The following is a 12,626-nucleotide window of genomic DNA, read 5'->3' as shown; positions in this document are numbered from 1 at the left end:
AGAGTATTTGGTTTTCCTTGGTGTTGGAGCAAGAAAACGCAATGATATTGACCCCCAAGTAGATATTTATTCTTTTACATCGACACAATGAACAGAGATGGTCTTTATTTTAAAACATCTATGACACCAGTTAAATCATAAGTCATACTTTTGAAGCAGTACAATATAACTTAAGGACAAAAATGAGTAACACTGAATTCTCTCCACCCCACCCCAAACTAGCCACACCATAACATTTTGCAAGCAACTTGCACGTCAACTAACTATACCAGCAACAACTAAATCAGAGTTTGTTCCTTTTGTGTTTTTGCACCTGTAGAAGGTAAGTCACAGTGGTTTGGCCCATTGGAGCCTCATGTAAAATCTACAATTACAAATCAATGCAGGAATCCAGTGTTTTACCACTAATTATACCATTTCCTACATTAGTAGCTAAAGGATTTTGGCACCTGTGTGTGTAAATATAATTTTTTTTTTTTTTTAAAGCTTAAAAGCATGGGAAAATATTGTGCAAAATGCAACCAATCTAAAACTATTCTATTCCCCTACACTCCATTTCTACAAATCATAAGCCTACATATTGATCTTAGTGCAGCATTGAGGCAGCTTATTAACTACCCCCTTCATGTAAATATCAACCTAAAACATTCTGTCAGCATTACAACTAAACATTAAAGCATGTAGCCATTGCACTTTACCACTGGATCAAGGAAATACTAATGGTTTCAAACGTATAAAAGCAAATAGGTAAGTCACAATGCCCCACAGTCAATAACTTAAAGTAACATTAAATATAGGTCTTAAACAAGACAAACCATGACTCTCTCGTGGAAAAAAAAGTGTATATCTTACTGACTGGTATTTGAAAGACTGCAATGCTAGATGTTTGTACCTTCCATTCACATTTTTTTCCCTTCTTTGAAATATATAGACCACAGAAATTGAAAATTGTCAGCTTTGCCAGCAGAGGACACTGTGGACATTCTCAGCTCTAAACACTGATGATTGTTCAGATGGGTTTGCCTAGACCTTCCCTTCTCATATTGCTCTTGTTGAATTATGCCTTAGCATTGCACCATCAGTAATGATTCAGTTGGCTTTACTTTGCTGACACATGAATTAAAGTGACTTTGCCTGTTGTTTAAATTTGAATCACAGGGACAAGTGGATTTGACAGAAGGAAAAAACAGGTTGAAGCACCAGAGAGAGAGAGGATCAGTGCTACATGATGCAGAAGCCTCACATTAGAGACATTAAAGTGTTATTGGGAGATTCACATTAAACATATCAAAATAAAGCATCACAATCAGAAATGAGACGCGTTCATTAAAGGCGTAGTTCATCCTGCAGTAAAGGCTTGAAAATCTCCTTGTTGCTGAGAGGCAGAGGGAGCTGCCGCCTCTCTGTCACCTGCTTGACGAAGCTAATAAGAAAGCCAATGACGAGCGCGGTGCCCAGGAGCGAACCGACTGCCCAGGCGTAGGAAGGCTCCCTGGAAACGGGTGTGGGTGTAGGCATGGTGGTACACGTCTCCACCAAGAGATCCCGCACGTTCCCCAGAGAGCCGTTGTTAGGTCGTGGCTGAATGCCAAGAATGCTACACATGAGGGGGTAGAGGTCAACTGAGCGCATGGAGGACTTGGTGTAACCGGCACGGAACAATGGCCCACGAGCAACAAACACAGGGTGCATGCTGCGCAGTTGGTTACTATAACCATGGTTACCCACTGTAAACAAAAACATTCAAGGTATAATCAGCATTACTTTCCCAGTAAAGCGTCTTAAGCGTTCACCTCTAATAAAATTATATTCTGCACAGTATAGTCAGGCAAAATGTGAATATGGATGTTTTAACAAAGCATGTAGCTAATAACATTTGTACTCACACATAAAGTATCCAGTTTTGTTCTGAACAAGGGTCCATGCTTCTTTGACCTCTATAATAATCGGCATTATCCTAACATTATGTTTGTAGTGTAGGTAATCAGGAATGTCGTCTCTCTTGTACACTGCCATGTTAGGATTTGCATTCTTCAACAAGTTGTAGACTTCATCTAATTTACCTGGGAAAAGAAAACAACTCATGATCAGCACTGAATGATGTTACTTAATTTCCTAAGACATGTTCAGTAGGTTTTTGTTCCTTTACCTATGAACATCTGCCATTATCCTTTTACACTACGTAATGAATTTATTCTCTTTGAATCAGTGTGGACTGATTTGTGTGCAAACAATACAAACGATGAGTATGTGAGGACAAAATAGTTCTCAAGGATTATTATAACTCTGGTTATTGTAATTTTTTTATTGATAGGAAATGTTATTTAATGTTGTTTACCTTCTCTGGGTAAAATGCCCACCACTGGGCTCTTGTCTATCCATGTGTAGAGATCTTGACTCACGTAGGTGTCCAGCTCAATTACCTTATCATGTGATAATTGTGTCATACCATGGTCACTTGTGACAATGAGATTGATGCTGTCATAAAGACCAGCTCTTTTGAGCTCATCTCTGAGAAAACCCAGCTTTATATCAATGTCCTTAATGACCACATCCATAAGTGGACTCTCTGGGCCCACATTATGGCCACTCTCGTCTGGTTCTTCCCAGTAAAGAACCCCAAAATCAATTGCCTCATTTCCTGAGAACCAGTTTATGAGATTCTCTACCCGCACCTCAAAGGGCATAGATGCATTATATGGCACATAATGGGTTGGGTACACTCCACCAATGGCCACGTCCGATCCAGGCCACATGGCAGCTCCGCTCCTCCGTCCAGCCTTCTGACTGGTTACCCAGAGTGGAACTGCCTCCTCCCACCAACGTGAGTCATAGACTTCTGAGCCCTCCATGGAGAAGGAACGATTCAGAACTGGGTCATACATTTCATTGGCCACAATTCCGTGGCTCTCTGCGTGTAAGCCCGTTACTAATGTGTAGTGGTTAGGGAATGTCTTGGTGATGTAGGTGTTCTCCACCTGCTCCACCTGCACACCCTCTTCCATAAGGGCACGGAAATTAGGTGTGGGCACCCTGTTGACATAGTCCCAGCGGAAACCATCAAAAGACACCAACAGAAGCTTACTGTGCTCCTCCTGCCAAGACGACAGTGGAAGCAGCAGGGCCAGAAGACAACTCACCAAGCGGGTTTTGTTCATTACTATCACTGGCATGTTGCACTTTGATGAAAAAATGGACCTACAAAGAAAACAAGAATTTATGATGTAAACCAGACAACATAATGAAACATCTGATTTTTTTCCCCATTAATTCCATCCAGAGAACATTAGAACTAAAACCAACAACCTGGGCTGACTAGACTCCAGACTTGGGAGTCTCCAGATTTGTTTACTGTATGCATTTGAGTTAGTACAATTAATCAATGGGAAATTTGAAAAACGGATGAAATTTCACATTTATGTTTATGAACCAGACATTCATCTCCGTTAAGAATTGTTCAGATGCAATATTATTTCTACCATGCATAAATTTAATTTCGCGGTGAGTCTGACCGCTTTTGCGCGTGTGCTGTAACAGGTGCTTGCGTCTCTCGTAAAATATAAAATGGGTAATTAAGCCGCAAGCAATAAACATGCATGAGAGTACGCAGGCATTCGCTGCAAGAATGGTAGTTACAGATCGTGGACTGCGTCGTTAAAAAAATGGACTCAGTAAAAAACGATGACATCATACAACGCAGCGCATGTACGCGATTCGCTCGTAATTCTTGTTTGCGCGTTTGAACATAAAACGAAGTCAAATGCATTCATGAAATAATCTCTGGATGTCACGCTTGAAATAGTCATTGCTCAAAATACAGCTAGCCACAATTTGGCATGTCATAATTAATCTCGAACTGCTGTATAATCAAGACAGTTGCTAACCTAACAGAAAGCAGGTGGAACTATGATATGCATCCCAACCAAATGAAACAGTTTGGTAATAGCTTGGTTTATATAATTAAATGTTACTCTATAAGGAGTGGTAAAATACGATCAGCAGCGAAACCATCGAAAACCCTTACCTTCTAGAGTAGCCTACACTCTAGTATGCCAAAAACTAGCGGTGTCGTAAACAGGAAGTCCAGCCCACAATCCCACTCAATAATTATATAATCATAATTATAGCCCATTTAATAAATAAATAATTCCTAAACGGAAACTTTCAGAAACATTAAGTAGGCTACAAACGTGTTCAAGTAAAAAAAAAAAAAGCTTTTGTGGAATAATCTTTTAAAAATAAAAACATTGTATAAAATAAAACTACAATGACCTATTATTAACATTTCTCCATTAAATTTAGGCTAATGTGCTGTCCTTTTAAAAAATGTTTTCATTTTAATGAGTAGGCCTACACCATTTTTCTTTAAAAGGTATGTGTCAAAATTATGTTAAATAAAATTCCACATCCAAAAAAATCTACCAAGTTTAAAATATGTCATTTTAAATATATGTTATATATATTTATATATGTGTGTGTGTGTGTGTGTGTGTGTGTGTGTGTGTGTGTGTGTGTGTGTGTGTGTGTGTGTGTTTAAAATTGCACTGTTGAATAAGCTGTATTTAATATCAACAGTCACAGAAAATATGGGGGTCAATATGGGGAAAGCCATAGTGGTCAAATCAAAACAAACAGGCAGGTGATTTGTACAAAAGATGCTAAACAGAATTCTATCTCAGAGTGACTGCACGCATGTCAAGAAGCGTACTACTTTTGTACGTATGCCATTAGGAATATAAGTATAAATGTCAGCCACGAGATTTCTGCATCCAAAATGTTCATTCTCAAATGAAAATGGAAATGTATATTTTTGATACAATTCGCAAGTTTTCTGTTTCATTTATTCTTTATGTTTCACTCCGGTGTATTTTAGATTATGATACCATTGTAGTGGCGCCTGAAATGAGCATCCAGCAGGGGTCAGAAAAACACCAAAAATGTTTATTTTTCACGACCACGCAAAATTATTTTCTGGAATTTTGCAATATTTAACATTTTTTATAATATTTTCTAATACATCAGTATTGTTAGATTTTAGAATACATTATAATAAGATGTTTATTGTATGCACTTAGAAATTCAAAGTAAAGCTTACCATTCGAAGTGTCGAATATATATATATATATATATATATATATATATATATATATATATATATATATATATATATATATATATATATATATATATATATATATATATATATATATATATACTGACCAGCTGCAGGTTCTCGTTTACTAAATTTCAGATGTATATATAAATTTGAGATATATATATATATATATATATATATATATATATATATAATCTCCTGCGGCTGGTCAGTAACCTGAAAATCATAGTAGACAGTAAACAGTGGGAAAAGAATAACTCATCATGGAGTTAAATTAATTCAGTTCTTAACTGAATGTTCATTTTTTAAAGTAGACAATAAATAATGAATGATTTTTTTTCCGTAGTATTGCTACGCATATAGCAGGCGCATGATGGCTTTCCTACAGAGCGTTCATTTTGCACTGAGACGCGCAATAGCGCCGCCTGCGATGGAGCGCTCAGTCTGGGTCCGAGGAGCGCTCTCGCTGCGGTTCACTACGGAGAGCACTAGAGCGGATCCTTTACTGTCTCCAAGGCAACCAGATCTGGCGCAGCTCACGCTGCCCCTCCTCCGATGCGCTTCTCATTCAACAAGTGGCAGCTACGGTGCCTAAACGCATTTAAACCTTCCTCATGTCTTCAGCCGCATAACGCTGTACCGAGTTTGCAAGGAGACCTAGCCGGTAAGTCAACGTATCGATGGTCTATAGATGTGTGGTCTATAGATGCGTTTTTTCGGTCGCTAACTCTATGGGAGTCGGAGATTTCAGAGAGGAAACAACTTAGAGCACCCCCCCCACACACACACACACACAAAGAGAGAGAGAGAGAGAATGTTCAATAGCTGAACGGATTGCTAAGCTATGTCGTGCTTAATAACCTTATTGACTTGTCTCGCTTTATAAAACGGCACGTTTTGAGAGTTTAGTGCACGCATAACCATACGTTTTTAAGCATTCGCACAGAAATGTTACCCAGACGCTCAGATACACTTTTAACAAGGGTATGGGAAATCTACAAGATTCTGTGTTAAACATAAGGGGCTTTTCATAAGTTTTTATCTTTTAGCGTCTAAAAGAGGGTTTTAAAAAATCCATCAGTTAAATATTATTTTTTCCTGTAGTTTTTTGGGGGACATTCTTCTTTGGGGGTTTGTGTGTCTGTGATAAAAATGATAAAGGTCGTTATCAAATTATTGTTAATAAATAATAAGTGATTGTTTGTTTAAATAAGAAATTAGGATGGTTGTGATAGCAAAGCAAACACTGAGTGCACTAAGTACTTTGGATGACTTAGATGGAAATTAGGGTAAAAGTGGCAAGCATTTGGGTCAAATTTTGCCATTCACTGGGACACAAGTTCCTGTAAAACTTGTTCTGGCAACTAAGTTAGATGGACTTTTAGTTTGTTTGTTCAACAGTTTTGTATACTGTAATATGTATCACTTGGATGCTAAGTAAAATCCAAACAAAGCAATCCATATAGTATGTGTGGTTCATTGTACAGCCCAGCTGCAAAATCATTTATGTTTTTCCAGTTAACGTATGAAGCTGAGAGAACATATCAGGAAACACACAACTGTTATTTATACCCACACACTTACTTACACCAGCTGTAATTATATAATGTTAAATTAAAGAAAATTTGATTAATCTGTTTCCTTTAATAACATGCAGTGTTTTATCCATCATCTTGCACCATAAAAATAAGTGTTTAAAGTAACTCATTACATTTCTTTGAGCCCACTGACCTGGCCAGGGAGAAATGACCTGGGGGAAATGAATACCCTTGGTGAGGCTACAAGATATTATAGCATCCTATCTTATCAGACAATCCTAGATTATCAGTTTCTTTACATGCATAGTGTAGTGTAAGTCTTTACCACTGAAGAATGTGTCATATTAGTCCTTGTAATAGGGCTCAGTACAAATTTAGTCTGGATTAAATTAATTGTTGGCAAGACTAGTCATAGTTACTGGTGCTATAGGCATATACACACAGTGGAAACAGAAGACATGCAATAAAACATCAGCTTATTATCATTTAGTTGGCACTAAACGGTGTCGTAAATGTGCACAGAAAGGGTTGACATTTACCTTTCCTCTTATGGGCAAGAAGCAAAAGATGATGTCATGGCATGCAGTGGTACTATTACACCCGAGCATGAGTAACACAGAGTGAACAGTTTTAAAAAATGTATTTTAGAATTTGGCTTGGCCTGAAGTCTAGTGTTTATGTTTGACTAGCCACGTGAAAGCAAACCTATAGCGGGTTAATGTCATAATATTATGACAATATATGAGAAATTCAGATCATGAGAGTCTCTTCTGTAGGTCAGCTCTGTAATCACAGGCTACCCAGCCACTGATCTGTCACTTTTTGAAAGGTCTTAAAGGTTAAAGTTTAATGTAACAACAAAGTGCTGACTCACTGGCTGCTTTTGGTTACTCTGGCAATTGCCAGCCTGGGAGCATCCAGAGTGTGACTTGAGGTGCAGACAGAAAGCACCCATTGTGGCCTTTTAGAAAAGTTACCACTGAAGATACTATAAGATGCTATATATGTGTGTGTGTGTGTGTGTGTGTGTGTGTGTGTGTGTGTGTGTGTGTATATATATATGTATATATATGTGTGTGTGTGTGTGTGTGTGTGTGTGTGTGTGTGTGTGTATATATATATATATGTATATATGTGTGTGTGTGTGTGTGTGTGTGTGTGTGTGTCTGTATGTCTGTATATATATATATATATATATATATATATATATATATATATATATATATATACATACATACATACATACATACATACATACACACACACACACAAAGAAGATTGCAAGTGAGTAACTGCAATAGTGAGGTACACAAGATTTCCAGAGCAACAGCAAATTTCGAGGTCTTTCATCAGCTTCTGAATTTCTAAAAGGAGGGAGCAGTATATAGTATGTATAGCTGCAGCACATGTGACAAACACACAGCATGCATTTTTTATTTACAGGATTTCTTTAACCTGCATTCTTCTATGCCTGAGGCTGAGGAAAAGCAACAAAAATTATACTTGGATAAGATGAGAGAAGCAAACCAGCATGGACTACAAGAGGATGAAACTACAATGAGTACGGAATAACATTTCTGTATAATCCCTAAACGTTTGGCTGCAAGTTCAGCAGACTAAGTACAACTCTACAAATATCCAGATATCATTCTTGCTGACCATCTAAAGCAAAAGGCAGCCCACGTTAGAAATTCAGTTGACTTCTAGTGCAATTTTGTTGCCTATTGTTGCCTTTTTGCACTGAGTAAGCCATGAACACAAATACAGTTCCCCAGATTAATGTGGAGGACATGAGCAGCCTGGTCTATGATGACCCAGAAGTTACCACAGATGACCACTTGAGAACCTTAAAGGTCTTGACTGAAAAGCTAAGACTCCAAACCAGGAGGCCCTCCTATTTGGAGTGGAAGTCCCAAGTAGAGGCTCAGTGTACCAGAGGATCTTCTGAACCAACAGAGCCCACTGAGCTGGACCAGGGTGCAGGAGAAGAGCATAGAGCCGCTGCCAAAGCAAATGGCCCAAAATTCATACAAAAGAGAAACCTGGCTTCAGGGAGCCTGAAAGGCTTTGGAAATATCGATGAGGCTCTCGTCTGGCTCAGGAAGGAACTGGTAAGCAAATCTTGAGTGCATGATCATGGCTGAGTCTGGAAATGTTCTAGGTCATAAAAGTCCAAACGTTTGTATAAATTAGTTAAGGCAGTTGTGGCCTTGCCTATATCATTTAAAGAAAAGAAATCTAGCACCTCTCATTAGTCATCTAATTCGAATGGAAATTAACATGAGCAAATGAACAAGGCTCCATTATCACATTATCACTTTGGATTTACCTTGAGATTAAATTGAGTGAAGTGATAAGGAGCAGTCAGTGACACTCAGCCTGTTTAATCTCTCCCTCTCTGCTAGTTTCTGACTCTGGTCAGCCATGTAGCCACTGCTATGTAGACACACACATGGGCTGTTACAGCCCAGAAATGCAATGAGGTACCTTTTCCCATGTAAGGATTCATGTTCTCCTCACTCTGCCCTGTATTTGTCTGCAAATCTTTGCATAAGGAAAATCAGGCATGAAAGCAGCTCTGTTCTTTCATTTATATTGCTTTGAATGGGTAGATTGGCTAGGGTTGGCAGGGTTGTATTTCTTACTTGGCCCATGTTGTAACTCTATTGTTCTGTCACTTTTTGTCAGTAAATGACAATCACCATTTCCTCAATGGTGATGAGGAAGGGGGGGGGGGGGGGGTTATAGAATGATTTGTATGCAAAATGTACTTTAAAATATATACAACTGAACAGTTTTACAATCAATTCTCTGGCAGTGTTTGACATAAAGGTAAGATCTCCTTGCAGATCTTAAAGTTAAACTGAAATTGAGGGCAAATATTATGTTAATTTGATATAGTCTCTCATATACACTCATTTGTTTGTACAAGTCAAAATGAAACATTTTGTCAATAAGCAACACTTTGTGTACAGGCAGAAATGCGTGTGCAGGACCAGCTCCTTGCCCGCCAGCTCATGCGTCTGCGAGGTGACATCAACAAGCTGAAGATCGAGCAGACGTGCCACCAGCACCGGCGAATGCTCAATGATGCCACCTTTGGCCTGGAGGAGCATGATGAGCTCTCTGATCTCCTGTGTGATGGTCCACTAACTCCAGGCTTCGGGCTCTCAGCTCCACTCCGCTTGATCGGGGTCACTAAGATGAACATCAACTCAAGACGCTTTTCCCTTTGCTAACCTGAAAGTAAAGGCTCAGTTTTTACATGCCAGTGAAAATCATGACTATGACACTCAATCATATGTACAGTATATATATATATATACACACACACACACACACACACACACACACACACACACACACACACACACATCTCAATAAAAGTATTTATATGAAAGCATTTTCCAATGCTGTGTGTTAAGTGAAGATTTGCTCACTTTAAGCACCATTCTTGCAGTGGATTTTCTTTCATGTGTCACTGGCCTGCTTCTTTTGTGCCTGTGAATGCAGTGGCTCTCATGGACTTGTCTCTGATTGGCTCAGCAGCCCCAGCTCGGTGCCTGAGGCCCAGTGGCTGCTACTGTTGAGATGTCTTGTATGCTTTTGTTGCCCAAGCCTTCTTTTTCTTCAGCGGTGAAAAAAATGTTGATTTTTAGAAAGTTTTGTAAGCAAAATATACTTTCAAATATTTACAAGCGAACAGTTTTACAGATAGCATGACAGATACATTATGCCAGCTTTGGTTAATATTTCGGAAACCCAATGTGCATTCTTTTAACAAAAATGAGCAAAAGGCAAGGTAGCAGAGAGATAGAGAACGCACATGTAACTTGTCTCCTCATCAAACCAAGACCTTAGTCATGTCAGAGAGACATTTAGTGTTTATAGTTTAGCTTGTAGTATTTTTAATGCACAGTTTAAATCATATTTTGACATTTTATACATGTGAATAAGGGTTGATACTGAATAACTGGTAATAAAACACTATCTTGCTTTGCAATTTTTTTCAGTTTATACATGGAGTTTTCTTCCTAAGACATTTTGTACTTGCAGTAAACATTCTATGGATTTTTATAGCTCTAACCAATTAAAAACATCTACTGTAAACAGAGACGCGCTATAGCCTGGACATAGAACTCATTGTGTGTAGCTAATTTCTTACAGTGGTATTGTTTTGTTCATTATAGAAGTGAACTTTTTGTCAAACACATAACACATAGTGCAGAGAAATGTTGGGCTGATTAAATACTTTTACAAAGCTAAATTACAAAGTTTAAATCACAGTCTCTGAATTTTCTTCTTTATCCCTAATAGCAGTAAAGTACAATCAGGGCAGTGAATGAAAATGTCCACTTTTTTTCTAAATCATAAAGAAAAAACCATGAAAACTTTTATTTCTACCATTTACACAGGCAGTACACTAAGCAAAAATACAGAAAAAAAACATAACATTCATCCATCTCTCTTTAAAAGACTTGGGGATGAATAAAGTGTGGAACCAAAGTAGAAGGGGTAGCTTCCATCCCAAAGGCCACATTCAGGAGACTAATGTTTCACAGCCTCTCACAATGGCTGGCTTTTGTGTGGAACAAAGCCACCCGTGGTCAATGAGAAACACCCAATAAAGGCAAGAGGAGGGAAAGTCCAGACTCTCCTGAGATAGAGAAAAGTAATGCAGAGCATTTTTACAATGCTTTTACTATTGGACTTTCATGATGGCACCACCACAGCATAAAAAAATAAAGAGAATATTTTTTAAACACACAACTGAGTCATTCCTCACTATTTGCTTTGTTGGTTTATCTATAATGGCACCTGTCATATTTAACTTTTGTTCTCCATTCCACTAATGAGAGTGTGGCTCCATGTTTACCACAGTGTTTCCTCCCATCTTAGGGAGACAATGACGTCTGACATGACATGACCCTGTGCCTTGTTCATCAGGTCAGCAGGGTACTGACCTCTACTCCCTTTTGTGCGTGTTTGCACCTCAGTTGTTTTGGGGGGCGGGGGATCTATTCTCTTGGCTCAACACCAAAGGTCATTTTCACTCGAAGATGTCCTCTGGAATGTAAGAAAATTCCCAACGTGAACAAAAGTTATGAGACTGGACATGCAAGAGAGGAAATAAAATACAAAATACAAGCTGTACCTCCCTTCTTCCTGACATAAAAGAGCATGTCATGAATCATGACCAACTTTGTTGAAGTTGCAGTTTTTCTGCTTGGGTTCCTCACTGACAGAGGTGGTGTTAAACGATGTTGTTTATTTATGTCATGTATGCCAGAGTCTAATCTTTCAACGCCTACACCTTTTAGAAAGCACTGCTTACCACCATACTTCCTCCTCTAAAAACTTGTACCCAGGATGTACGATGTAGCCTGTTCTCTGAAAGTAGACTGATATCCACTTTTATGCATCCCCACAGGAAGGCTGCACCCTGCTCCAATGAAGAAATACACTAATGTTAAGGAGGAGGTTGCACGCTGAACTTGGCGATAACATAATACTCCTTATCTGACTGAAAAAGTTGCACTTACTTCAGTCGCAAAGGCATATGGGTATGGGTATTTAGAGTTCTGTTTTGGACCTGGGTGTGTGTCCCAAATGAAAAGGAATTTCCTATTTTTGCTGCAATTACAGCATGAACAGTTTTCATGCTAAGAGAATAACTGGCTAAGCAACCATCATTAAGTCGGGAGAGCAAAAAGAAAAACCCAAACTATACAATTAGTAAAAGGATGTCAGCTGCAAATCAACCATAATTACATTACTGAGTCTAAAGTAAGCATAAATGGCACAGGCTTTTCAAAGAGCCAAGTATGCTCAACTGATCTGACTCGGAACACTGGCTAGCTTCCCAAAGCCCTGCACAGAACAATGTAAAACAAGTGCCTGAGGAGTTCAAGTTAATGAGGTCTGAAAGACAGCAGTGTGTCAAAAGCAAGTTGAGAGATAGACATGTAGAT

The 12,626-nt window shown here is 38.6% G+C and overlaps 2 protein-coding genes across 5 annotated transcripts in view; one reads left to right on the top strand and one right to left on the bottom strand.

Annotated features, from left to right (window-relative positions):
* Positions 1 to 45: 45 nt before the first annotated feature.
* On the bottom strand, positions 46 to 4,105 carry enpp5 (ectonucleotide pyrophosphatase/phosphodiesterase 5). Of its 3 annotated transcripts, none has more exons than XM_027025125.3 (4): positions 4,025 to 4,105; positions 2,339 to 3,198; positions 1,887 to 2,063; positions 46 to 1,727 (listed from the first exon to the last, which is right to left on the bottom strand). In XM_027025125.3, exons 2-4 carry the CDS (start codon positions 3,171 to 3,173, stop codon positions 1,327 to 1,329), a joined length of 1,413 nt encoding a protein of 470 aa, XP_026880926.3. In that variant the 5' UTR covers positions 3,174 to 3,198; positions 4,025 to 4,105; the 3' UTR covers positions 46 to 1,326. The 3 variants fall into 3 exon arrangements, with proteins under 3 accessions (XP_026880926.3, XP_081574545.1, XP_081574544.1); XM_081718419.1 differs by having other exon boundaries at positions 46 to 1,597; XM_081718418.1 differs by lacking the exon at positions 4,025 to 4,105 and adding an exon at positions 3,885 to 4,012.
* A 1,433-nt stretch (positions 4,106 to 5,538) lies between these two features.
* fam167ab (family with sequence similarity 167 member Ab) overlaps positions 5,539 to 12,626 on the top strand; it is an 8,107-nt gene continuing 1,019 nt past the window's right edge. Inside the window, exons 1-4 of one of the 2 annotated variants that reach the window (XM_081718522.1) lie at positions 5,539 to 5,780; positions 8,098 to 8,215; positions 8,422 to 8,765; positions 9,630 to 12,626. The exon at positions 9,630 to 12,626 is cut by the window's right edge and continues 1,019 nt beyond it. In XM_081718522.1, the coding sequence (XP_081574648.1) occupies positions 8,122 to 8,215; positions 8,422 to 8,765; positions 9,630 to 9,893 (702 nt within the window). In that variant the 5' untranslated portion in view covers positions 5,539 to 5,780; positions 8,098 to 8,121 and the 3' untranslated portion in view covers positions 9,894 to 12,626. Of the gene's footprint in view, positions 5,781 to 8,097; positions 8,766 to 9,629 lie in introns of both variants that reach the window. The other variant, XM_027025128.3, reaches the window with a different exon arrangement.

The sequence above is a fragment of the Electrophorus electricus genome, chromosome 7 (assembly GCF_041902795.1).
Source record: "Electrophorus electricus isolate QZ-2024a chromosome 7, ASM4190279v1, whole genome shotgun sequence".
Taxonomy (NCBI): domain Eukaryota; kingdom Metazoa; phylum Chordata; class Actinopteri; order Gymnotiformes; family Gymnotidae; genus Electrophorus; species Electrophorus electricus.
Note: the sequence above shows the minus strand (reverse complement) of the source record. Positions and strands in the feature narration are given on the sequence as shown.

Bases quoted from the DNA above. Each gene is read 5' to 3' on its own strand.
- enpp5 (XM_027025125.3), bottom strand. From the start codon at position 3,173: ATGCCAGTGATAGTAATGAACAAAACCCGCTTGGTGAGTTGTCTTCTG. The intron at 2,064-2,338 runs GTAAACAACATT...TTCTTTTCCCAG, and splicing joins GGGCATTTTACCCAGAGAAG to GTAAATTAGATGAAGTCTAC. The intron at 1,728-1,886 runs GTGAGTACAAAT...TTTTGTTTACAG, and splicing joins CAAAACTGGATACTTTATGT to TGGGTAACCATGGTTATAGT.